Below are 25,494 nucleotides of genomic sequence, written 5' to 3'. Positions count from 1 at the left end.
GAGGTTGGTCTGTAGGTGCTCTTGCTGGTCTAGAGAAGCCAGCGGTGGGTAAGGATTGTCCTAAGGCTCTCCACCTCCTGATTTTCACACTCTTGTATAATCCCACCTTCAGCGTGGGCTGGACTTAACAGACTCACTTCTAACAAAGAGAATGGGGCAGAAATGATGAATGTCACTTCCAAGATTAGGGTATAAAAAGACTGGGGCTTCCATCTTGGGTTCATGCGCTACTTCCTGCCCGCCCCCCCCCCCCACCCCGCTCTGGGGGAAGAGGCCATGGCAGGAGGCAGCCTCAGGTGAGTGAGCTTGGAGGTGAGTCACCCCCCATTCTGGCCTCCAGGTGACTGCAGCCTGTGAGTCGGGTTCATCCAGTTAAGCTCCAGCAAGATCCCTGACCCACGGACACTGAGACGTGGTTTTAGTTCTCAGCACGAAGTTTTAGGACAATTTGTTACGCAGCATCGGGTAAGTAATACATTGGTCAAGGATGATTCTCTAAGGAAATTACCTTGAAAAGGGATAGGCCATGGGAAGACTTAAGGGAAGACAGTGCAGGGAAATAGGGGGCAAGTGCCAAGGCTCTGACACAAAGAAGCAAGGCAGATAAGGAAAGAAGTGAGAAGGCCAGTGGGCAGACAGACAGCCACAGGTGATGATGTGGAAAGACCAGGACCGGCTGGTACAAGCCAGCTTTGAGGTCTGTCACGGATAACGAGACATAACCAATAGGAGGAAGGCCACTATTCGAATCACCACTAATTGGCTTAAACAATAACCAATAGAACAGTAATAGTAATCGCTAGTATTTGAGTATTTAAGTATGCTAGGAACCGTGCTGAGTGCCGTATTTCACTCACTCTTCACAACAACCCTGTAAAGTTGGTATTAGCATTAGTCAATTTTACAGATAAGGAAACGGGGGGTCAGGAATCTTAAGACACTTTCCTGCATTCACAAGTTAGAAAATGGTAGAGCCAAGATTTAAACCAGGCCTCCCACTTCAGGGTTCTTACCCTTCCACACAGTACTATTTTGGAAGGAGGCCTCTAGAAAGAAAGGCTCTTTCACTCTTGAAAGAGGATCGAAAACAAAAACAAGCAGAAAAACCCAACCCAAACCCCAAGATGTTGTTTAAGCCAACGGTGCAGTCTCCATCTGCTAGATGCTCTAGGAGGTTTGATTTTCTTGTGGAGCTCTTTTAATAGAATTGGTTGAGGCATCATCTACACCATTTTTGAGGTTGGACTCAAGTCCGCATGGCAAACTGAGAAAAGCACCCAGGTAGCTTTTCTCTTTGACATACGTTACATGCCTTACATAACAAATAGGGAACCTACTGAGGGTTTGTATTATTGGATACAATATCAATATATCCTATTTCATGCGATTTTATGCTTAGCCTGGTTTCTTATTCCGATACCTCGTACCAAACCAGATCTGCTACAGAACGTGCTTCCCTTCTGGCTTATTAACCTCTGTCTTGAAGCTTAGAAAAGATTATGGATGCTCCGTCTTAATTTCTTTGTGAAAAGAGGAGAAACACAATTTCTCTTCGCTTTTTATCTATATTCTATAAATAGGAATGCTGTTTTAAAATATCTTTCTTGAAAGCAATGGCTTTAGCAGACTGATAACCTTCCATACGGGGCTCCGCAAATTTGTATTATAGTGCTGCCCTGGGCTAGAGGAAACAAAAATAACAGCAATTTTTTGCTTTTAAGTTGTCACCTGGAAGAAATGAGTGAAATCAGCTTGTTTGACACATTACTGGTATTATAATAACATTAATAACTAACGCTGATTGACAGCATACTCTATGGGCCAGATATGCCCTAAGCACTTTCGATAGATTATGTAAATTAATAGTTATATTTCTATATGGCAAGTGTTATTGTTATCTCAATGTTACAGATGAGGAAACTCAGACAGAAAGAGGTCAAGTAACTTGTCCAAGGTCACATAGTTAAAGAGTCTTTGGGCCAAGGCCAAGACCCAGGCAGTATGATTCCAACAATGCAACCTCTTAATTCATCCGCTAAAAGATATTCAGGATCCCGAGCACATCAGTTTCTCCTCCTAAGATATACTTACACACACACACACACACACACACACACACACAAAGGAAAAGGAAAAAGGGCCCATTAAAATAAATTCCCCTAATACATATACGTATCTAAATGTATACATATACGTATCTAAAACTTTTACAATATCCTACTGTCCCAGTAACTGAATATTCTTTACTATAATTATTCTTTACTATATAAATACATGCACATATAAGTGATATAATTTTAGACACGGATAAAAACTACACACACACACACACACACACAAACACACAATGCGGAGAAGTTTATTCCTTTAAAGAGGTTCATAATTTAGCTTTTTCACTGCTGAATCATCTCAGTTTTTAGAAAATTCTGGGTACAGTCTCATTTATCCTTGGTCTCTTTTATTTCTCTGCTCAAACGTCACCTTCTCTGAAAGGCCTTCACTAGCTACTCACTCTCTCACCCTTCCCATCCCTATCCTTCTTTTACTTTCCATTTATACCACTACCTTAAGTCACATCTCGTTATTTATTTTATGTATCTGCTGTTAAAAAATAAACTGCTTGTGGGTCAGTTTGTTCCCTGCTATATCCCTACTACCTAAACTGTGCATGCATATAGTATGTGCTCAATAATATTTATGGAATGAATGAATGAATGAGAAAGGAAGGAAGGAAGGAAGGAAGGAAGGAAGGAAGGAAGGAAGACAGGAAGGTTCCCTTTGAGGAAAGCAACTTGTTGAGGGCCAGCAGCAGCAAGAGCCAGTCCGCTCAGTGCCCTGACTCCTCTCCCCACCCCCAATCTTGTCACCTGTAGCCCTGGATTCTCAGCCTTGTTAAAGATGTGAATTCTGACACGAGTGAGGAAACGAGGTAAGGGCGAGGTGCACACTGACTTCTGTAAGCAAGGACAAGTTGGGGAGGAGTGGAGATGATAAATCCTGCCATACTGGTTTTGGTTGTGAGGGAGTGGTAGAAAAACAAGCGGTAAAAGACACAGATATGGGGCCATTTGCAATCTTTATTTTACCTTTACTGCTATACAGAATCTGTCTCCAAGTATTTTTCTTCTTTCTGAGCAGTTTTCCTATCCTATCTCCATTCCTACACTTAAGCTCTCCTTACATTACATAAATGCTGCCTAACGCACTGTCTTACAATGTTTCCTTCCGCTCATCCATTCTGCACAGGCATGGGATGAAACAAAACAACACAACACAACACAACTCTGGGGATGTTCCCAAGCTTAGGAATCTTTAATGGCCCCTTTATACTGAGAAAGAGAAAACGATTTATCCTGGAACACTCGATTTATTTTTCAGGCGTGCCATCTTCAATACCCCATGAGGTGCTGGAAGGCAGGCTATGGCCGTCTTGTTTGCCATCCGCAGTCCCTGGGATGGTGGCTGGCAGAGTGGATGCTCCTGGAACAATCCTTGTTTCAGGAGCATCTCTCTCCCATTCCGGTCTGTGTTCAGCACATAATACTCTGCACCGCACGTTAAAGCACTTCACCGTAAACGCACTCTGTTTCCTTTTTCATGTGTATAACTCTGTCTGCCCTCTCCAAACCACATAAGGCTTTTTAGGACAGGCTCCACCATTTCTTAGGGCTGTGCTCCTACTGGGTCCGTATTTGCTGTACAATACGGACCCCAATAATTTAGATATGGAAAGAATTCATTAAAAAATTGCAAATCACACAATAACTGTACCCGGGTAATTTATAAAGTTCCAAATAGAGAACAACAAAGAACCCCCAAGAATCTAAGCACAAAAGGCTGGATTTGGGGTCTTTATAAGTATTTGAAAGCACACACTGGTCGATTTGGGTATACTTCCTAGGAGTCCAGTCTAAGGGATGGTAAAAAAGATTATGCCGACAAAAAGATTCTTGTCTAGTGATCTGGGGACTATCTATAATTTTAATGTTTCAAGGAAACAAAAAGAAGGGTGGGGAATGGTGGGCCATAGAACTTGATATGGTCTCATATTTCTAGAAATGCAAGACACTCTTTGGTCAGAATGGCACTAAACGGTCCGCTTTTTATGTATACTTTTTTTTCTTTTTTTTATCCCTACAGAGACTTTGTAGGCACCTGTGTGTTATACCAACTAATTAGGGCACTTAGATGTTACAGCTATATGCGATTTATAAATAATTAGTTTGTAAAGTGCTTTGAAAATAGAAAGTGCTGTGTAAGTACTCAAATTATTATTTATTAAAAGCCTTTGGTATGTAATCACTTTATTTAATGATTGGCTCTTTAAAAGGCACAGTGCTTTACAGCTGAACGAGATTTCTGATTTTAAATCATTAATATTCGTTTCAGTGAAAAGCTATTAGCAAATCAGAGGTACGGATCAAGTTATTTTTTCACAGTTTATATATAAATATATTTGACTCCTGTTTATCTCCCTTACCCTTTTAAGGACCAATTCAATCTTCTGTCAGATGCCACACAGTTTATGCAGATTGTTCCCACTCATACCCGACTCTTGGTTACCCCTCCAGTCCTGCCCTCAGTCTTTTCCTTCCACCCATCTTCCTTACTAAAGCCGTTCTGCATCAACCTGTGCATTTACGGCCACTCTAAGCAGATTCAAGACCGCAAGTCGCAAGATCAGTGATGATAAATCTTCGGAGCAACGAAGCCACGTGATATGGAGGTAGTCATGTGAGTGCATTTCCCACATGTACTGCTATTAATTACTTCAGTCTATGATCATCATCCTACACCTCTATGTCCACTAATTAAGCCTTGCTTTCATCTCCTGGAGGTCTTGGTTCAGAGGTATTACACTTCAGTTAAATAACCCTGTTTCCCATCCCCATAGGAATACTCAGAGGCAAACGTTTTTGATTCTCACCTATCCTTTTAGACGTTCCCTACATCTTCAAGGGCTAATTTCCTTGCAGTGACATTGGCTTTCCAGAATCTCTTCTGGATCACTCTAGGAGAACACTATCCTGGCCCTAGGACTTTGACCTTCCCTCATCCCTGCTCCCAGTAACATTCAGCTCGTCAGTGCCCTATGGTGTACTTGCTTGATTGGAAAACCCAAACTAAGTCCTTTTCTGATATAGTGAGTGCTAATGTTTAGCCCTGTTAGGCACTAAACGAATACGCCTAGTGCCCAACAACCTGTTAATGTCAATCAGCACTTTCCTGTCCTCATGTGACTCATTCAATGCCATTTTTTCCCCTCTTTGAAGGCGCTGGCTTCCACGACTCTACTCTGTATACCTCACTGGCTGCTACTTTTATACCCAATCTTTAGTACTGAGCTTGCCCAGAGCTTGGTCTTGGGCCCACTTCTTTTATCAGACTCCAGTTTCTCCACAGAAATACATACACACATCATTTTTATGGCAACAACTCACTTTTTTAAAATTTGAGTGAGTCAGAGAGAGAGAGAGGGAGGGAGGGAGGGAGGGAGAGAGAGAGAGAGGGAGAATCCTAAGCAGGCTCCACGCTCAGCACAGAGTCCAACGCAGGGCTCGATCCCACAACCCTGGTGGCATGATCTGAAGAGCTCACAAAGTCTCTAGCCTAAGTATCTTTCAGGGCCTCCAACTCACATATCTACCGTCTACCACGTTCACAATGGAATTTTTGATTCCAGTTACCTTTTCCACTTTCCAACCAATGTCTCCCCTTAAGCTTCCCATTTCAATAAGTTGGCCCCAAACTTAGATGGAGGTCATGTTTTCTCACCTTCCACATCCGATTCCTGAGGTTCAGTTCTAAAGCGTATTTCAAATCAACCCTCTCTTGTCCATTGCTAGCTTGCTGCCCTTCCAGGCCAATGACACTCTTATAGCTTCTCTGCTTCTACTCCGGCCTCTCTACAACTCACTCCTCTACAGTCATCAAAGTATTCAGATGTCATTCCCATTGTACTTAAAATCCAAACCCCTTACCACCCCAGCTCTCCTTCCTACCAAATCCACAGCATAGGCCCTTCTTTCTCCTCCTTGCTTACCATGCTACAGAGAAGCAAATCTTTCAATACTTTTAATTCCTCAGACCACCAGCTTTCTGCTTCAGGACCTATGCACAGCTATTCCACCAGAATGCATTCTCTCGTTTTTGCAGCTAGCCCCTCCTCTTCCTGTAATCTCTGGAGGAGCTTCCCTGACTTCCTTACCAAGATTAGAAATTAGAAATGTCTAGTTGTCTATCAGGCATTGTGCTGCAAGCCAGTACGGTGGGCAGACAGCAGAAGCGCTAACAACAGCCTAGTAAATCCGAGACCGGGGAAACCCAAGAGTATAACGAAAGCACACACAACTACCCAAACTAGGGTACGGAGTCGGACATGTTAAGTTCTCTCCTAGAGTACGGCAGGGTAAAAGTGTTCCAGGAAGACGGAACAGCAAAAACAAAGGCCCCAAAGCAAAGAGTGCTGGGGGTGGGGTGCTCAGGTTCAAAGGCTGACAGAGATTTAGGGTGAATGAAGAGTCAAGGTGGGGTAGGACAGGTATGAGACGAGGTTGATGAGATTAACAGGACAGCTTAGAAGCGGTTCGCTAATATTTTAAGTTAAAAAAAAAAAAATCATTTTCCCAACATGGAATTTCCTTCTCCCCATCCTTAATGTAACCCTGGGCTATACCTAGATACCCACCTAAGGACTGAAAATGTTATCTGGTCACTCCAGTTTCCTCCTTTTATAGTATAAACTCTCTTGACCTACTTAGATCATTTCCGACAAAATATTTTATTAGTGTCCTGAAATTAAAGCAGTAAACTGGTATCTATCCTATAAATGCTGCCACAGAGATGGTGCTAGATCCTACCTAACCTCCCCTGTGAAACCATAATTCTCACAATTCTTTCAAATTATTCCCCACCCTTGCCCCTTGCCCGACCTAAGTCATAGCAAAGAATGCAATTCTCCCATGAGTTACTAAAAAGTATCCAACAGGAAGCTAAACCCTCCTCCCATTTCCACCTTTTTTTTTTTTTGAAACCAATCACAGTCTAGCTGGGGTCAGGCTCCATCACATCTCTCCTTCTCCCCCAATCACAGCCATGAATGCATACTGCATATTCTTTTGAATTCCCTTGATCAAAGTCCTTTCAAGGCCTGTAATTTTCTCATAGCTTACTTTCACTGCTGACTCAATTAAAAGAAAAACAAACAACCCTGAAAGAGCCAATCTTCCAGACGAAGCAACAGAAACCACTCAAATTAGTTTAAATGAAAGAGGGAATTTATTAGATGAATACAAAGGTTCTTGCGGGGATTCCAACAGCTGTAATGGGTAAGAGCTAGAAGCACGCCTTGCTGAAGAACACATCGGGTCGTGATCACAAACTTCTATTTCTGGGTTTTTTGCCAGATCACGAAGACAATATCCTAGAGGACAGTCCTCCCTGTATAGTGCGTAAGGGACTAGAATGTGGACTCCTTTCTGCTTGCTTTTTGATCCTTATATTCCTTTATGCTGGCCTCAAACTTGTCAAGCACATGCTGGCAGACATTCATGAGCTCATTCAAGCCTCTCTGAAATGGCTCCACAGCTGGAAGAGTACCTCGAGTCTGAATGCGTAAATTAATTTTGCTCTCTGAAGGATGGGTTGTAGTGTAACCACAAAATTCCACTTCCGGGTTCTTCATGATCATGTAACGAAGAGAATTTCCTAGGGTATGGTCCTCCTCGTGCAATACAAATGTCACACAGTGTCTATCTGTTCCAGCTGCCTGGACCATTTCCAGGGCTGTCTTCCTCTCGCCTTCAGCCATTGAGGTCTTCAATCCAGATATTTTTCTACACACATATTTTTTATAAAAATGAGATCATACTGAATATGGTTTTGCAACTAGCTTTTTTTTTTTTTGCATTTACTGTATCACACTGGCAACACATTATACTCTAATGCACTCCAATTACACAGAACTGCTAGGATTAGCCCCTTATTTTCCTGCCTCCACATAGTCTATCAGTAAGTATGTAATTATTGCCTCCGGTTTTTTCCCCACCCCATCGGACCGTCCACATGGCCACAGGGGAGTCCCCTTAACACACAAATGTTTGTTAAAATCTTCTTTTGGCACAGTCATAAGAAAGGGATAAGATTACAACAGGGTGGGCTCTGCTAGGGAATGAAAAGGCGTAGAAATGTTTAAAGGCGTAGAAAAACATAGATCTTTTTAAAAACAGACTGTAGACTACCATCGTGCAGGCCCCACTACGGTTTCCATTTTCAGGAGATTAACTAGAATGGAAATTCCGGGATATGTAAATCAAGCAGGAGGGAGGAAGAGAACTGAGCGCACAGAGTAATTTGGACCGCAGTTACAGGGGCTTAGGCCTGACTGAACGCACCAATAGCAGCACTCGGAGAACAGTGGCCTGGTGCGCGATCTAACGTTAGCTTTATTTACTCTCGCTGTTTTACCTGGGGGTGGGGCAATGTGGGGACTTAAGTCCGGCCTCACAACTTGTGCTCCCTCCAGGACATCTAGTGGTACTGAGCGTTTCTACTCCAAAACATCCATGTGTCTTCCCCTCTCTTCCCAGTCGGGGCCCCCTCTCCCCGCTCAGGCGCCCACTTCTCTCCCCTCCCCTGTCCTCCCAGCCAGGCGCTCGCTGTCTGGCCGGGCCGTGGAGGCGGAGGCCCCGGCCGACCACCGGCCCCTCCGCCACCCGCTCGGGGCGCAGGGGGCGGCCCCCCCCCCCCCCCCCCCCCCCCCCCCCCCCCCCACTGGCCACCCGCCTCCACGGCCGTTACCTCTCCAACTCCTGGTCTTCTTCCATCGCGGGGGCGGCTTCCGGGATCCTCAGGTGGTGCTGCTGGATCGGAGGCTCTAACCCATATCGCGAAACGTGCAGGCGGAGCAGGAAGGAAGGAACGACCGACGGAAGGAGCCGAAGACGGAAGGAGGGAGGAGGAGCCGCAGCGGCGCGGCACTGCCCAGCCGCTGGGCGGGGCGTGTACGTTCCGCCCGGAGGCCCCGCCCACAGGCCCCGCCCCCGGCGCGAGGAGGGCTGTGGCGAGGTCCGAGTTGGTCACCTGGAGTTCCCGGAGCTTAGTCTGTCCGCTGAGCCAGCGGGGAGAGGTGGGGTCGGGCTCCTGTCCCCTCTCGAGGCCGAGAACCGCCCGTGGGCGCTTGGGTTCAGCCCTCGGCACCTTACCCCAGGTGATGGCGAAGGGGGCGGGGCCTTACCTGTCGGCCCCCAAATCACCTTGCTTCTTAGGGCGGAATCGGGCCTTTAAGATTTGCTGCTCCACCCGTGTTACTCCCTGGCGGGACCCCAAGCCAGGAGGGGGTAGGGGGGTGGTGTTCGTGGGATGACAGGTTTAAACTATAGTTGATCGATACACCTTGATGAATTTTACAACAGAATAGGATGGGTTTAAGTCTGAGTTTGCGTCATCCGGGACCTTGCGGCTGCACACCTCAAATGGGTCAAAGGACAAGCGTTCGTGGAGGAGAGTTTGGAAGGAAAACTGCTCTTCTCCCCCCTGCCCCCGCCCTTTCTCTCTTAGGATCTTTCCTACACTTGGAATACGTACGCCCTCCTTTGCTTTGCACTTCCTTTTCCTTTTACCCTTTTAGCTTCATAAACCTCCTTCACCTGCAGAACCTCCCTCTTACCTTTGTTCCCAGGTGCTCTCCTGCCTCCGCCTCGGCAACCTTTCACCACCCAGACTCGCTCCCCGCCCTCCTTTTTCCTTTGTACCTCTCCTCTCTCTCTTCTCCGCGGGTGTTCTTCTTCGCCAAAAACCCTTCTCCCTTCTTCGATCTCCTACTCCCCTCGCCTTTCTCGGCCCGGTCAGCCCCCCTGTCCCTACCACCTTACCCCAGAGTCCTCTCACCCCCGACACACCTATATTTCTGCTTTCCTGCGCCACCTGTTCTCCTGCCCCCAACCCGATTCCCCTAGATGCTCACTGCCTCCCCCCAGCTGTTCCACTCTCCTCGCGGCGGTCCGCGGTGAGCGCAGAGGCACTTCTTGAGCGTGTCTTCAGCGGGGGAATCAGGCGAGCGGCGGGGACAGCCGAGACCGGGTGGGGGGAGGGCCAGCGGCGAGGGCGGAGTGGGCTCACTCTAACCCGGGAGTGACGGCCCCGGCCTGGCCCGCCCCCCGAGCTCTGGGATAAGCGGAGTTTCTCTCTGGCCCGCCTCCTCCCCGCCCTACGCTGCCGCCCATTGGCCCAGGCGCGTGTCGGGTTGGGCCGCTCGGCCCCGGCGCTCGCCCCCGGGAAGGCAGCAGGGGCGGTTGAGAAGTGAAGTCTTGGCCAGAGTTTGCTTCTTGCCAGGAAATCCGCGGTGGCGGCCGTGGCGGCGGCGGTTCCCCGCGTAGCGGAGGCCGACTGGCTCCCGGCTCCCTCGGCGGGCCGCGGAGAGCGGAGCTGGCGCTGGGCTGCGGCGTCAGGAGCCGGCGCGCGCCCCGGGCGGCCGCGCTTTCCCAGTGAGTAACTTTGCCCTGCCCGCCTGGCCCCGCGCCCTGTCGCGGGTCCCGGGCAGCCGCCTCAGGTGCGGGCGGCGGCGGGGTGCGGGGCAGCGCCGCGCCGGGCGAGGCGGCCGACCTCCGCGGCTCTGCTCCTGGCTCGCCCGGGCTGCGGGAGACGTGGACCCGGACCCGCTGTGGGGCTGGCCGCGCTCGTCCGGGGAGGAAGGGACGGGTTGTCCTGCGCCGGGCGCCCGCCGCCGGCCAGGCGCCTGGGAGAGGCGGGAGGCCCCCGGCTGTTGGCGTTTGGTGGTTCCGGCCGCAGTGTTGCCGATCCTCGCGTCGTTTGCTGTTTTCAGGAGGGGAGAGGTGGGCATGAGTTTCTTATTTCCTGTGTGTGTGTGTGTGTGTGTGTGTGTGTGTGTGTGTGTGTGTGTGTGTGTGTGTGTCTCTGTGTGTGTGTGTGTGTGTGTGCGCGCGTGTGCGCGCGCGCGCTGTAAATGAGAGTGGCACTAACTGCCTTGCGTTGGATCTTGTTCTCCGGGAAAGGAATAGGGAGAGATACCCACCGTCCCAGCCTGTTGCCTACGAATTCTCACCTTTCCCTTGAGGCTGGAGCGGGTGGGAGATCACACGTCTCCGAGGGGGTAGTTTCAAAATGTGGATCTCGATTTGGAAGCAGTTGCACACAAAGCACCGTTCAGGAAAGACATCACTCGCTTTCAAAGCTTTATGCCATATGTTTCAGACGAAGGACTTTTGACGAACGCAATGTTTCTTGTGATGTTTCAGTTTGCAATTAACATTAGGAATCAAGACGTTCGTATCTGCCAGGAGCTGCGGTACACTCAGGCATGGGCTCAACTGTATAGATGTTTCTCTTTAAATCACAGAAACCAGAAGTTGAGCGTAAAGCAGTGGCAGAAGACAGTTGTGAACTCCGGTTTATGGGGACTGCCTTCACTTTAAGAATTTCACGTTCTCGCAAGCGGTAGGACTTATTTGTCAATTGGCCTTCGTCCCAGGACAGGTTTTGATTTTTTTTTTTTTTTCTTGCACCTACTGTGACGCAGCACTGATGAAGTTGGATCTCAGTAGATCAATTTATTTTCTTTTGACAGATTTGCTTCCCACCTTCACAGTCCTTTAGAAAATGGACTTTGATCTAGTATCTGTTTTGGCCAGTCAAAGCTTTGTTGAGCCTTGGAAGACAAAAGTTTTGCCTCTTTAGCTTGAAGTCCCACATGTGGGTTTTCCCAGAGGGGTAAAATGTAGGCCAAATCAGAACTGAAGTACAATAACACTACTTTTAATTCGGCCCCCTTGTGTATTAAGGTTCCTAGTTCGGTGTCTTGTTCCTCTCTTCGCATCAAGTTGGAACATTTTCATTCTTTATTCATTCAGCACATGATAGAGTGCCTACTGCCTGCTAGACATTGATGGCAAGGGTCAGTTCTTTCCCTGAAGGTGATCACGGTCTTATTTGGAAGTCGATCCATACCTGTTCCACTATATTTTGAACACAGTGCTGTGGGGACTTACAAGAGGGAGCATTTCTGACTGAGGTTTGCTAGGGAAGGCCTCATCTAGGCACTTCTGCTTCACGTTGCTGAGGCATTTTGCCTGGTACATTCCAGGCAAAGAGACTAACATGTAGGGTGTTGCTTTATGAGATCCACAGGGAGTCTCTGGTTGAGGAACGCAACGTTTGGGGCTGGGGTAGTAGTCAGGGGTTGGTATATTATTCCTTTCAGACGACTCAGCACTTTGCCTTGATTACAGTAGGCACTCAAGCACTTGTTGAACTGACTTGAACAGAGACATAAAGGGTTCTATATGCCAAATTAAGAAAGTTGGACTTGATCCCCTCAGTGATACAAAGCTGCTAATTTTAAGTAGGAGAACGTGTTGATAACATTTGTATTCCAGAAAGATATCTGCAGCAGTCTGGAGGATGGTGGGGGTCCAGATGGGAGACAAAGAGGGGGAAGCATTACGCTCTAGGGGTTAAGGGCTCAGGGCTTCTCAGTTCGCATTGCCTGGATTTGAATCTGGTTCTGTCACTCACTCCGTAACCCCTTTCTTTTTTAGGTTTTTCATTTCATAGGGTTTGGGGGATAAAAGGGGAAAAAAGCATGTATATTACTTCGAATAGTGCTTGGCAGTAGTGAGGATTTGGTAGATGCTAGCTAGCTGTTACTCTGAAGGCAGTGGAGCGGAGGAAGAGCTATCATGGTGTTGAGGAGGTTTATTTGGTTGGCTTAGGTAAGTGACTAGATGTGATTAATAAGAGAGGATTCCTAGGTCTTTTGACTTGAGTCATTAGAGTGTACTGGTTAAGCTGGCCGTGGAGTCGGCGCAGGAGTTGAAGTCCATTGCTTACCCTGTAGAATTCCCATCCTGAGCTTTGGTTTCCTAACACTGAGGAAATGATCACAGTACCTGTCTAGTAGGGTTTGAGGATCCAGTGAAATTACGCACGTAATGCCCTTGGCAGACTACCTAGCATGTTACAAGTACTCAATAAATATTAGTTGTTCTTTAGCGATGACGACACGAATGAGCTTGTGGAATGTTGGGAGATATGAGAAGGAGCAGTTAAAAGCAACTGCTGGGAGAAATGGGGAAGAGAAGGTAGCTAGTTTTAGGCCAGTCCAGTGAGGTGCTAATGAACGGTTGAGATGTCTGTGATGAAGATGTTGGATAGATGTGCTGGACAGGACCTAGGAAAGAATGGAAAAGAAGAAGAGTTGACACAAATCCTTTGTGGCTGTGGTTAGCTTTTTGGAAGATTTGGGGGAAAGGGAGGCATTTATAACACGGCGGTGCCAGGAGTGTGGATACTGTGTGTGAGGCATCTCTATCCTTTTTTTTTTTTTTTTTTTTAATTAATGTTTATTCAGTTTGTGTGTATGTGAGAGAAAGAGAGAGCGAGAGAGCTAGCAAGTGAATTGGGGAGAGGCAGCCACAATCCGAAGCAGGCTCCAAGCTCTGAACTGTCAGCACGGAGCCCAGAACGGGGTTCAAACTCACTAAACTCGAGATCTTGACCAGAGGTCAAGTCAGACGCTTAACCCACTGAGCCACCCAGGCTCCCCAGGCATCTCTATTCTTAAAATGCATTTTGGCCACAGTCACAGGGGAACTCCGGGCTCTTATACTCTGGTTGGCTCTGTGTCCTTCTCTCCCTCCTCTTTCTTTTCTAATCGCTCCCCCCCCAATTAAAATCTTTTTAATTATGCAGTGTCTTTTAACTTTTCTTTGTTTATGGGGCTAAAGTTCATTTAAGGCCCACCTTCCTATATCAAAATCCAACAAGGTTTCTAGAAGAATCAAAGGACTCGTTTCATAGGTTCCACTCAGGAAGCAGTGTTGATTGAAAAAAAATGTGTGTGTGTGTGCGTGTATAATTTGACTTGCAAAATATACATATATACACACACATGTATTTTAGGTATGCATGTATATGTACACACATGTATATATTGAATGTTGAATTATTGTTATAGAAGATTTTGCTAGGCCTAAAATGACCCTGTTACAGGGCCTGGGAAATTTACAAAGAAAATCCCTTTTAGTTTTCCTCTCCTATGCCTCTTTTCCTCAGAAAGTGCAAAACAGCAGAAAAATCTGTGATTATGTAAGTTTTTTCACTGGTTGGAATTCAAAGAAATGACTGTGTGTTAGTCTAACAAAAATTTATTGAGGGAAATTTTTTAAAAAGCAAGTGCTCATGATATACATCACAATAATTGTCACCGAGTTAGTATGCTTTTAAAGAGGCAGGCGTTGTAGGTTCTGTTCTTTAGAAAGTATGCTTCAGATGAGCAAGGATCCCGTCTGTTTTGCTTATTGAGCAGTTCCTAAGCGCTCAGAATCATAAACAGTAATGTATGCATGAATGAATGAAATGGATCTGCTGGCTTTGAAATGTCTTGGCTCACAGATTTCTCTGAACCTTTGGAACAATCATTGGTCAGAAGGAAAACAAAAGAGGGAGTTGAGCCAGCAAGGAAGCTTGAAGCGGTTCATGCACCCACGGGAAGATGGGGCAACTCTTAACAGAATGTATGGTTCTTCTGATTCAGCGATTTTAGTACCTACTGCCGTAATTATTGACATGAGTCCTTCCTTTTTCACATTTTACTTTGATTAGTTGTGAAGTGTGGGAGGGAGGGACAGACTTTTGCAGGGTTATTGCTTGGTTCAGAGTTGAGCCGAAATAGCTGTGTCATAACTTTGTCCTCTCTTGGTTATTAGCAGAACTCCGGAAGTCTTAATTAGAAAAGCTGAAAAGATAAGAGTCTTGTGGGCAGAGAGGGTTTAAGCATAGCTTACACCTTTATCTTTCCAGCCTCAAGATTTAGGACTATTATTTCTGACAAACAGAATCCCTCAGTGGAGAAGTTATGTGTGGGAAAAAAATTTGTTTTTCAAAATTGGGGTAGGAGAAACAAGAAAGAGAAAAAAAATGCTGAAGATAGGCACGAGGCAAGTAAAAACGATATGCAATATATATACAAGTGTATATGTAGTATATATATTTGTTTAGTATATGTAAAATACAATAAACAATCACGTGTCCACTTAAAAAGCATACCAACTTCCATATGTAAAACAAATGAGGTTTTAAGTTTTCCTCTTAGAGTTCTTTTAACATAACAAATTGCCCCGATAGGGCAAGTGTATAATAGGAACCATTGTAAAAAATGTGTATATCAGGGGCGCCTGGGTGGCGCAGTCGGTTAAGCGTCCGATTTCAACCAGGTCACGATCTCGCGGTCCGGGAGTTCGAGCCCCGCGTCAGGCTCTGGGCTGATGGCTCAGAGCCTGGAGCCTGTTTCCGATTCCGTGTCTCCCTCTCTCTCTGCCCCTCCCCCGTTCATGCTCTGTCTCTCTCTGTCCCAAAAATAAATAAACGTTGAAAAAAAAATTAAAAAAAAATGTGTATATCCAAGTTATGAGGACCTATATCTCACGTAAAATAAAGTCACTACAATAAAGTGGCTACAATAAAGCTTCTAAAGGCTCAGTTGGCTATTACTTTGTTTTATAGACAAAAGTAAGTCTGGGAAATAATTTATATCCTTTCCGCCCCCCTCTTGTACCTCCAAATTGGGAGTTTGGCTACCAATCTAAAAAGTTAGTGGATCATCAGAGTTCTTAACACTGTTCAGTCAAACTACATAATTATTGAGCAAATAAATTGGAGTCCTTCACATTTATCTTCGCTGTGTGACCGTTGCCACTTTTCTTTGACATGATTTTAACGTTTGAACTTTGACTTTCGTCTGTATTCAGATAAGCATACTTGATGTGATCAGCACTGGGCTGTATGGGCCACAGAAGATCATGTCTGCCCTCGTACAACTTAAAATCTTAAAAGACATTCAGTCAAGTTATTAATCATCCCAAGCAGGGTGTCTGATACCTTTGACTTCTAGTACCTTCGCTCCGCGCCAGTGACCTTCACTTCTGTACTTGAACATTATTCCAAACTTGCCACGTTAGAAATCTTAAGTGTATATATCCTGTTCTCTGACCACAGCTTCTCTCCTCTCCTTCCAGCTTTCTCACACCCACACTGTATACTACAGCGTCCTTCCTCTTCGCAGAGACCGCTTGCCAGCCTCTTCGTTCCGCCCCACCTCCCGTACCCCGTTGTATTAACATCTGTTGGCCTGGAGGTCTTCTCTGTCCAGTTCGGAGTCCCTCGTTAAGCACCTGGAATATGCTTCCAATGCCGCCTTTGCCTCTCTTGAACTTGTTTTTGTGCTGTGCCTGCCAGATCATGTCCCAGTTCCATTAACTCTGCCTTCTCTCCCTGAGTTGCTCTGGTAACACCAATGAAAGGCCAGGCTCTCCATGCAGGTGACCGGCTCTCGGACAGCCCCTCCCCCCCACTCCCCCCAGTCAGTTGTGTTTATTTGGCACCGACTGAGTTCTCTGACACTGAGCTAAGAATGTTCCCTCGTCGTCGCTTACCTTCCAGAGGAGATGCACATTCATCAAGTGATGGCACTCGCTGCGGTAACAAAGTACGCTAAGCGCTTTGGAGGAAGAGTGTAGGGCTATGTTGTCCGATACTGTGGTCACTAGCACGTGTGGCCAGTCTAAATGGAGATTTGCTGTGTGAAGCACGCACCAGATTCTGAAGATTTAGCCTCCGCTTAAGGTGAAATCTCTCTAGTTTTTATATGGCTTACATGTTGAGATAAGGTGATAATATTCTGGGTATATTGGGTTAACTAGAATATTTTTTTTTTTAATTTTTTTTTCAACGTTTATTTATTTTTGGGACAGAGAGAGACAGAGCATGAACGGGCGAGGGGCAGAGAGAGAGGGAGACACAGAATTGGAAACAGGCTCCAGGCTCTGAGCCATCAGCCCAGAGCCCGACGCGGGGCTCGAACTCCCGGACCGCGAGATCGTGACCTGGCTGAAGTCGGAGGCTTAACCGACTGCGCCACCCAGGCGCCCTAGAATATTAAAAATAATTCATTCACTTGTTCTTTCTTTCTTTCTTTTTTAACGTGGCTACAAGAACATTTAAAATGACCCGTGTGGCTCACACCCTGTTTCTGTCGGGTAGCTCTGCTGTAAGGTGTCGTCTGGGGATAAAATGAGGGGAACCAGGCTCTGGGGAGCTCGATGTTCCAGAAACGGTCCCCGAGGAATTCGTCTCTGAACAGATACCTGGCTGAGTAGGTGTTACACAGGTAAACCCTCCTCAAAAGAAGCAGTCAGAGGTGGACAGACAGCCCTTTGAAGGAGGACGAGAAGACGGATGAGAGAGCTAGGAGAGAGAGGCCTGGGATGAGGCCAGGGAGGGAGGCAAGGCCGGATCACGTAGGCCTTGTTGGCCCTAAGTAAGGACTCCGTTCTTCATCCCTTGGGGGTTGTTCCAGACCTTCATCATTGACCAACCCTTTTGTCCAAGCCCCTCTTCTACAGTCTGCAAGTAGTCTGGCCACCTCATAAACGATCTGGTTTGATCTCTCAGGTTTCTGTCCTTCCCCTTCCCAGCTGATGTACGGAAGTCTCAGATCTGTGGGAGGCTAGCTTTTCCACACGTGTTCTTGATCCCATCCTTCAAAGTCCTTCTCAGGAGAGGCTGTCTTTGGTTAACTCCCTTCTGTGTTTAAGCCCTTTCCCCCTGCCGGCTTTTCCATATCAGCTTAAATACGCTCTAGTCTGAAACCTTTAAAACAGAGCTCCACTGACATCCCCCTCGAGTTATTCTTCTTGCAGAATAACAAAATATTTTGGGGCGCCCGGGTGGCTCAGTCGGTGAAGCGTCCGGGTTCGGCTCAGGTCGTGATCTCACGGCTTGTGAGTTCCAAGCCCCGCGTCGGGCTCTGTGCTGACGGCTCGGAGCCTGGAGCCTCTTCAGATTCTGTGTGCCTCTCTCTCTGCCCCTCCCCCTCCCCCGTTCACACTCTGTCTCTCTCTGTCTCTCAAAAATAAATAAACATTAAAAAAAAAGAATAACAAAATATTTTTTGTTGTTTGATGTTATATTTTATTTAAAACAATATTTTAAAAAATGTATTAACGTGGCCAACATAAAAGTAAGATATTTGACTTCTTTTCCTATTAAGTATTTGGAATCTGGTTATATTTTACCCTTGTAAGTAGCATATCTCAATGCAGACCCTAAATTTTCAGGGGCTAGAGTAAAAGGAATCTTATCAAAATAATAATTTAACAAGAGTGTTTTATACTGCTTCAGTTTTTCTTGCGGCAAAAAATAACGGAACATAAGATTTGCCCCCTTAACCATTTTCAAGTGCACAGTACTACAGCAGTGTTAAGTATATTCATACTGTTGTACCAACAGAGGTCTAGAACTTTGCCATCTTGCAAAACTAAAACTATACCCACTAGACAACAGCCCCTGTTTCCTCCTTCCCTGACCCCCCTGGTTTCTGTGGGTTTGGATACTTTAGATACCGCATAGAGGTGGAATCCTACAGTATTTGTCTTTCTGCGACTGGTTTATTTCACTTAGTGTAAGGATCTGAAGGTTCGTCTGTGTTACGGCATGTGACAGATTTTCCTTCTTTTTAAGATGGTACAATATTAATAACATTGTGCCTTCCTCTGTTCATGGATATTTGGCTGGCTGCTATCTCTTGGCTGTCGTGAATAGCGCTGCATTGAACATGGGTGTGCAAATATCTTTTTGACACCCTGCCCTCAATTCTTTAGGAATCTGATTCTTTAAATGCCAGAAGCGGGATGGCTGGATCATAAGGTCATTCTATTTTTAATTTCTTTAGAACTCCTATACTGTTTTCCATAGAGGCTGTGCCATTTTACCGTCTCCCCCATAGTATGTAAGGGTTCCAGTTTCTCCACATCCTCACCAACACTTGTTATTCTGTTTTGTTTTGTTTTGTTTTTTTTGATTATAGCCATCCTACCAGGCATGAAGTGACAACTCATTGTGGTTTTGATTTGCATTTCTCTGGTAATTAGCGGTAATTAGTGACGTTGAGCATCTGCTCATTATGTTGTTGGCCATTTGTAGCTCATCTTTGGAGAAATGTCTGTTCAAGTCCTTGGCCCATTTTTTAACTGGACTGTTTGATTTTTGTTGATTTGTAGTAGTTGTTTATAATTCTGGGTGTTAGCCACTTATCAGATATGCTATTTGCAGATATTTGCCCTGTTTTAGGTTGCTTTTTCACTTCATTATTGTGTCCTTTGATGTGACAAATGTGATTCTGTGTCCCATTTGTCCGTTTTTGCTTTTGTTGCCTATAATTTTGGTGTTGTATTCAAGAAATCCGTGCCGAATCCACTGTCCTGAAGCTTTCCTCCTGTTTTCTTCGAGGGGCTTTATAATTTTAGGCCTTTAATCCACCTGAATCAATTTTTGGATATGGTAGAAGATAAGGGTCCAAACAAACTATTTTGAACATACTTCTGAGACTTTGCGTACGGAAACAAGAGGAAAAGGTCTGAAATATATGGAATAGTTTTAATTTGGGGGGGGGGATTGATGTGAGTAATCAGGCCAGGAGACGGTTCTCAAATGGTAGTGTCATATTGAGACACCAATATGGAAACGATCAGCAGTCTAGGACTAGCTGTAGTAAAAAGTAAAATGACTGGGAAGAAACCAAGTATCCGAATGCAGGTGACTGCATCCTCTGTCTCTTTATTACAAATGTGCGATGCTTGTGGGCAGTGGGTGCTGAGCCTGCCTCGTCGGGCCATTCTGTCAGAGCCGTTTAATAAGATTTCCAAAGTATCCATAACAATCAGATCTCATATGAAATATTTATTACCCTCATTAATTTTTCTAATTTTGGGCTTTGCGCTTTCATTATAGATGAGATACACTGAGACTTCAAGAGACTAATTTCAGAGTTTGTTAAAAATTAAGAAGAATTTTTCTAGGTTTCTGACCTTTTCTTTTTCCAGATATTGAGTACATTTGTCAACACATTTGAATAATGTTTTCCACCTTTGAGAGGTATATGACATTAAGAAAGCTTCCGGGATTTATGCTGTGAGTCTGGATGTTTTTTTAATCCTCTGGTAGCTTTTTTTCAGAAAGGACTAAAAAAAATTCAGTGACTCTATTTTGCATGATACAGAAGGATGATAAAATCTATTAAACATCAAAGTGAACTTTCAACTAAAGTATATTGTGGTAACTTTTTTTTTATTGTAAAGAGTTGATGGGGGCGCCTGGGTGGCGCAGTCGGTTAAGCGTCCGACTTCAGCCAGGTCACGATCTCGCGGTCCGTGAGTTCGAGCCCCGCATCAGGCTCCGGGCTGATGGCTCAGAGCCTGGAGCCTGTTTCCGATTCTGTGTCTCCCTCTCTCTCTGCCCCTCCCCCGTTCATGCTCTGTCTCTCTCTGTCCCAAAAATAAATAAAAACGTTGAAAAAAAAAATTAAAAAAAAAAAAAAAAGAGTTGATGTGCTATGAAGTTGTTCAGTCTGATTTTAGTCTTTCTCAGTGTGACCATGTGACTGAATTTTCTTTCTTTATAGTCTGGGTTTGCCAGAGGCAATAAATCAAACTTGGTGCTAGAGAAAGCAAAGTAGATTATTAAGTAGTTCTTAAAATGTTTATTCATAGTACACCACTCTTTATGTCTCCATAAAAAATTACTCTTCTGGTTACTTGAACCTTTTGAAAAGAAAATCGTTCTGTTAATAAAAAAGAAATTGCTCTTAAAGTACACTAGGGTTTATGAAAGGATATCTTTCTGGAAGATAAAGCTTATTGTTTTTAAAAATACGATTTCTAGGGGAGCCTGGGTGGCTCAGTAGGTTAAGCGTCCAACTTCATGGTTTGTGAGTTTGAGCCCCACATCAGGCTCTGTGCTGGCAGTGTGGAACCTGCTTGGGATTCTCATTCTCTCTCTCTCTCTTTCTCTCTCTCTCTCTCTCTCAAAATAAATAGATGAGCTTCAAAAAAAAATAAAAATTAAAACTTTAAAAATTTAAAAAATTCTGGGGTGCCTGGGTGGCTCAGTTGGTTAAGCGCCCCACTTTGGCTCAGGCCATGATCTCACGGTTTGTGGGTTCGAGCCCTGCATGTGGCTCTGTGCTGACAGCTCAGATCCTGGAGCCTGCTTCAGATTCTGTGTCTCCCTCTCTCTCTGCCCTCCCACACTCATGCTCTGTCTCTCTCTCTCTCTCTTTAAAATGAGTAAATGTTAAAAAATTTCTTTAATTAAAAAAATTCTAATTCATGTTTAAAATGGTGATATGTCTGTTAAAGAACATTTTTAAATCTGGTAACTCCTAGGATGCAAACAGGACATCTATTTGATTTGCCTTGTTGCATACATTAGGACATGGGGGCATAAGGGTACATGCGGTTTCCTTTTTTATTCTAACACTGTATTTTTTTTATAATTACAGAAATGCCAAATATGGAGAATTTAGGAATTCCTACACTATGGAGAATTTAGGAATTCCTACACTATACAAAGAAAATAGAAAATGGCTAGTAATGCCACCAGTTACAATTCTTTTCAAATCGTTTATTCAAATATTTGAATATCTATTCTGTTACTTGTGTACCATTCTAGATATTTGGGATATGAAAGTGAATTATAAAAGTTCTTGCTCTGAGAAGTTAAGTCTAGTCAGATTATAGTTTTATTACAGTTACTATATTTTGATACAAATATGATATCTAAGTAGTAAAACTTAAGTATAGAGAGTTTTGTGGCAAGGCAATAGTTAGTAATTATTACTATCATTCATTCATTATAGGCGAAGGATAGTCTCGAGTGAAAAAATAGTTTCAGCGTTTTTGTGATTGTGCCGGTCCTGAGATAGTTAAGTAACGATTGTGTATTTCCCCTGCCCTCCCTGGATATTTATCGAATGCCTATTGGGTGCCAGGCAGTGTTCCGGATGGTGACCCTATAGCAGTGAACAAGACGAGTGGGGTCCCTGTTCTTAAGGAGTTTACGTGCTGTGGGGGCAGGAGGAGAGAGAAACAATAAACAGGTAAGCAGCTTAAGGAAACGAATCATGACAAACGCCAAGAAGAAAACAAGATGGTGTGGCCTGCTCTCAGTGGCCTGGTACACAGGTGACTAAGATCCGCAGCTGGTTGTCACATCTCCTCCCCGCCATCAGTTTGTCTTCTCCATCAGGAAAACTTCACGAATACTCGCAAAGAGAAACAGACCGAACGGTGGCATCCCTGCTTCTTGCCCTTGGCCTTTTCCTTCCCTGGACATTTGCACCCAGTGAAATTGCCAAACAGCAAAAGTAGGAAGGAATTTAGAGGTCAGAAGCAAGGCATCTGGAAAACCGTTTCCCAGATCACGTGGGTCTTCACGAAGCTGAGCGTTTGTGGGGTTGGTACCTGTCAGTATCTCCCAGCGCTTACTCTTTGTATGTTCTGAGTTCACAAAAACAAACCCGACCAGTTATTAGGAGGGAACAAGGGCAAATGATTTTTATCAGTCCTTACGGAATTTGCAGTTTTATCATAAAGCTTCTCCTGTCTCTTCAGAAAACCATCATCTGGGTTACCTTATAAAGAACTTTTGATTTATAACATAGTGACCGAGTATCTTTACAATTGATGTGTAAGACTTTTGTGCCCTGCTTTCTCTGGTACATAAGAATTTGGAATGTGACTCATGACTCATCAGTTGACGTTGCGGTGCATTTTTAGAAACAAAGAAGGCCACGGCAGATTTCCCTTAAGCAGCAATAGTGGAAGTAAATACAAGAAAACACGAATGTGTCTATCTTTGTGGGTGTTGTTACAGTTGGATGTTGAATTGATTCTTAGACACGTATTACAACACTGGACGTTTCAATGAGTTTGAACAGAATAATTATATGTCTGTGTGTCTTGCAATAAAATTCTTTCTATTTTTATTATGTGGTAACTGCGTGTCTCCCATTTTTATGGTATGAACTCCCTTTGCAGATAAATACAATACTTAATATTTAGGTTTGTGTTTTACTTATTTATTTTTGAAACACGGAGATGAGGCAGTGGAGAAAAAGCATCTTGGGCACAATACTTCATTTTTAGTGCCCCATAAAAATCATCATTTTTGTTGACGATGTTGTGTTTGCTTACTTTGCCTTTGAATTTCATCATGTATGTAAGAACCAAGCTGGGCTACGTTCTGCTTCTACTTTATTTCCTTCTGTACATGCTTCTGCCTTCGTAGACAACCACACACATAAAAGTCAGTCTGCATGGGAGCACCCGGCTGGCTCAGTGGAAAGAGCATGTGAGTCTTGATCTGGGGGTTGGGAGTTCGAGCTCTACGTTGGTTGTAGAGATTCCTTAGAAATAAATAAATAAATAAATAAATAACCTTAAAAAGAAGTCAGTCTGAACAAATAGGTACTTCATGAAAAACAAGCCTCACTCCTACTCCTGTGCCCCAGCCACTTAATTCCTTCAGAGTTGACTACTGTTACTTTTTTGTATATCCCTCTAGACATATTTTGTGCATATAAACTCATGCATGTACCTATATGGACAGATATTTTTAGACACATACTGCTCTGTACCTTGATTTAAATTAGCTCAAAATTTGTTTTAATCTGCTCTTCTTTTTGAAATTCTGTTTTTAATGTGTTTGGTGATCTCACCTGAATTGTATTACCTTAAAAAGTCTTTATCTCTTGAAGAACAGTTATTACCGTGCAGGGATTTTTCTCAGTTGGATGGATGGATGGATGGATATATATATAAGGGGTTATTTGGCCTTTTTTGTTTTGTTTTGCATGGAGCCCAAACCAGGGCTTGAACTCATGATCTTGAGATCAAGACCTAGGTGCTTAATCAACTGAGCCACCCAGGTGCCCAATTTGGCCTTTTTTAAAACTATAAATCATGACCCTGTTGTTTACTCTTTTTTAAAGGGATAGCTGAACATAATAAACATTTAGTCATCTTGATGATAACTTAAGGGAAAATGGAACATTTACTAAGTTCCTTTGACCTAACAAATATAGATATGCAACCATGGAAAAAATATCTATTTAGTCCACTTTAAATTTTTGCTGAAAAGCTTGGTTATTAGGGAATACAGTAAAACCTTGGTTTGTGAGCATAATTTGTTCCGGAAACATGCTTGTAAGCCAAAGCACTTGTATATCAAAGCGAATTTTCCCATAAGAAATCATGGAAACTTAGATGATTAATTCCACAACCCAAATATATTCATGTAAAAATGATTACAATACTGATATACTATAAAATAATAAAGAATACAAAATATAAATAAAAATAAAGAAATTAACCTGCACTTAACCTTTGAAAACCTTCATGGCTGGTATGAGGGAGACAAGAGAGAGGAGGGTTATTGTGTAGGACGACTTTGACTATCACTACCGGAATCACCGCTATCTGTTGGCTCACCGGAATCTTTTTCTGCATGGGGCCATTGTATATGCTCACCTGGATGTTGACTGCGGTACAGTATTCATAAACTCTTGTCATTCACTGTACATAATGTAACTGGCAATAAGGCAGCAGAGGAAAGGGTCTACATCTGCAGGCAGCCTGACCTAGAAATGGAGCTAAGCGTCCCTAAGCCTTCTCTTGCCTGGAAAAGCAGAGGGCCATCCATAGGTGATTTGAAGGGACAAAAAAATAGACTAGTGCCAGTTGTGGGCACCTTCCGATGTTCTGAAAAATCACTGATTTCTGCCAAGCACCACGGTCTGAGACCGAGCCTCCAAGCACGGGAGGTGATCCCCCACAATCCCGCAGCAAGAAAGAGAAGAACCATTGGTTCAGTTGTGATCACGTGACATTTGGCGTCATGTACTACTCGTATTGCAAGACGTCGCTCGTTTATCAAGTTAAAATTTATTAGAAATGTTTGCTCGTCGGGGCGCCTGGGTGGCTCAGTCGGGTAAGTGTCTGACTTCAGCTCAGGTCATGATCTCGCGGTTTGTGGGTTTGAGCCCTTCATTGAGCTCTGTGCTGACAGCTCGGAGCCTGGAGCCTGCTTCAGATTCTGTGTCTCTCTCTCTGCCCCTTCCCCACTCACACTCTGTGTCCCTCTCTCTCTCAAAAATAAACAAACATTTAAAAAAAATTAAAAAAAAAAGTTTGCTCGTCTTGTGGAACACTTACCGAATAAGTTATTGCAATCCAAGATTTTACTGTATTGTAGTATAAATTATGCTGAATTAATAATTGTTTAACAAATCTGCTTGCCAGTCAGAAATGTCTCGGTGCAGGGGCGCCTGGGTGGCGCAGTCGGTTAAGCATCCGACTTCAGCCAGGTCACGATCTCGCGGTCCGGGAGTTCGAGCCCCGCATCAGGCTCTGGGCTGATGGCTCGGAGCCTGGAGCCTGTTTCCGATTCTGTGTCTCCCTCTCTCTCTGCCCCTCCCCCGTTCATGCTCTGTCTCTCTCTGTCCCAAAAATAAATAAACATTGAAAAAAAAATTAAAAAAAAAAAAGAAATGTCTCGGTGCATTTTACAGTGTTCATCAATTCTGCAGATTGTACCGTTACTATATTAATGTTTGTAGTGGGCACTTTTAGAATATCTTTCATT

General features: G+C 44.4%; 3 protein-coding genes across 5 annotated transcripts in view; 1 reads left to right on the top strand and 2 right to left on the bottom strand.

The window, feature by feature from the left end:
• The window catches only part of LOC115509116 (protein POLR1D-like), a 48,974-nt gene extending 40,096 nt beyond the window's left edge, over positions 1-8,878 (bottom strand). Inside the window, exon 1 of the mRNA XM_030308302.1 lies at positions 8,800-8,878. Coding sequence (XP_030164162.1) covers positions 8,800-8,825 — 26 coding nt within the window. The 5' untranslated portion in view covers positions 8,826-8,878. The remainder of the gene's footprint in view (positions 1-8,799) is intronic.
• POLR1D (RNA polymerase I and III subunit D) lies at positions 7,256-8,883 on the bottom strand. The gene is made up of 2 exons (XM_030308316.1): positions 8,800-8,883; positions 7,256-7,835 (listed from the first exon to the last, which is right to left on the bottom strand). Exons 1-2 carry the CDS (start codon positions 8,823-8,825, stop codon positions 7,460-7,462), a joined length of 402 nt encoding a protein of 133 aa, XP_030164176.1. The 5' UTR covers positions 8,826-8,883; the 3' UTR covers positions 7,256-7,459.
• A 254-nt stretch (positions 8,884-9,137) lies between these two features.
• The window catches only part of LNX2 (ligand of numb-protein X 2), an 83,742-nt gene continuing 67,385 nt past the window's right edge, over positions 9,138-25,494 (top strand). For 2 of the 3 annotated variants that reach the window (XM_030308289.1, XM_030308272.1), the window contains exon 1: positions 10,205-10,484. The gene's annotated coding sequence lies outside the window, so the exon portion shown is untranslated. Of the gene's footprint in view, positions 9,209-10,204; positions 10,485-25,494 lie in introns of those variants that run through there. The other variant, XM_030308279.1, reaches the window with a different exon arrangement.

The sequence above is a fragment of the Lynx canadensis genome, chromosome A1 (assembly GCF_007474595.2).
Source record: "Lynx canadensis isolate LIC74 chromosome A1, mLynCan4.pri.v2, whole genome shotgun sequence".
NCBI classification, from domain to species: Eukaryota; Metazoa; Chordata; class Mammalia; order Carnivora; family Felidae; genus Lynx; species Lynx canadensis.
The sequence above is the reverse complement of the archived record's forward strand: the minus strand, read 5'-3'. Positions and strand labels throughout refer to the sequence as shown.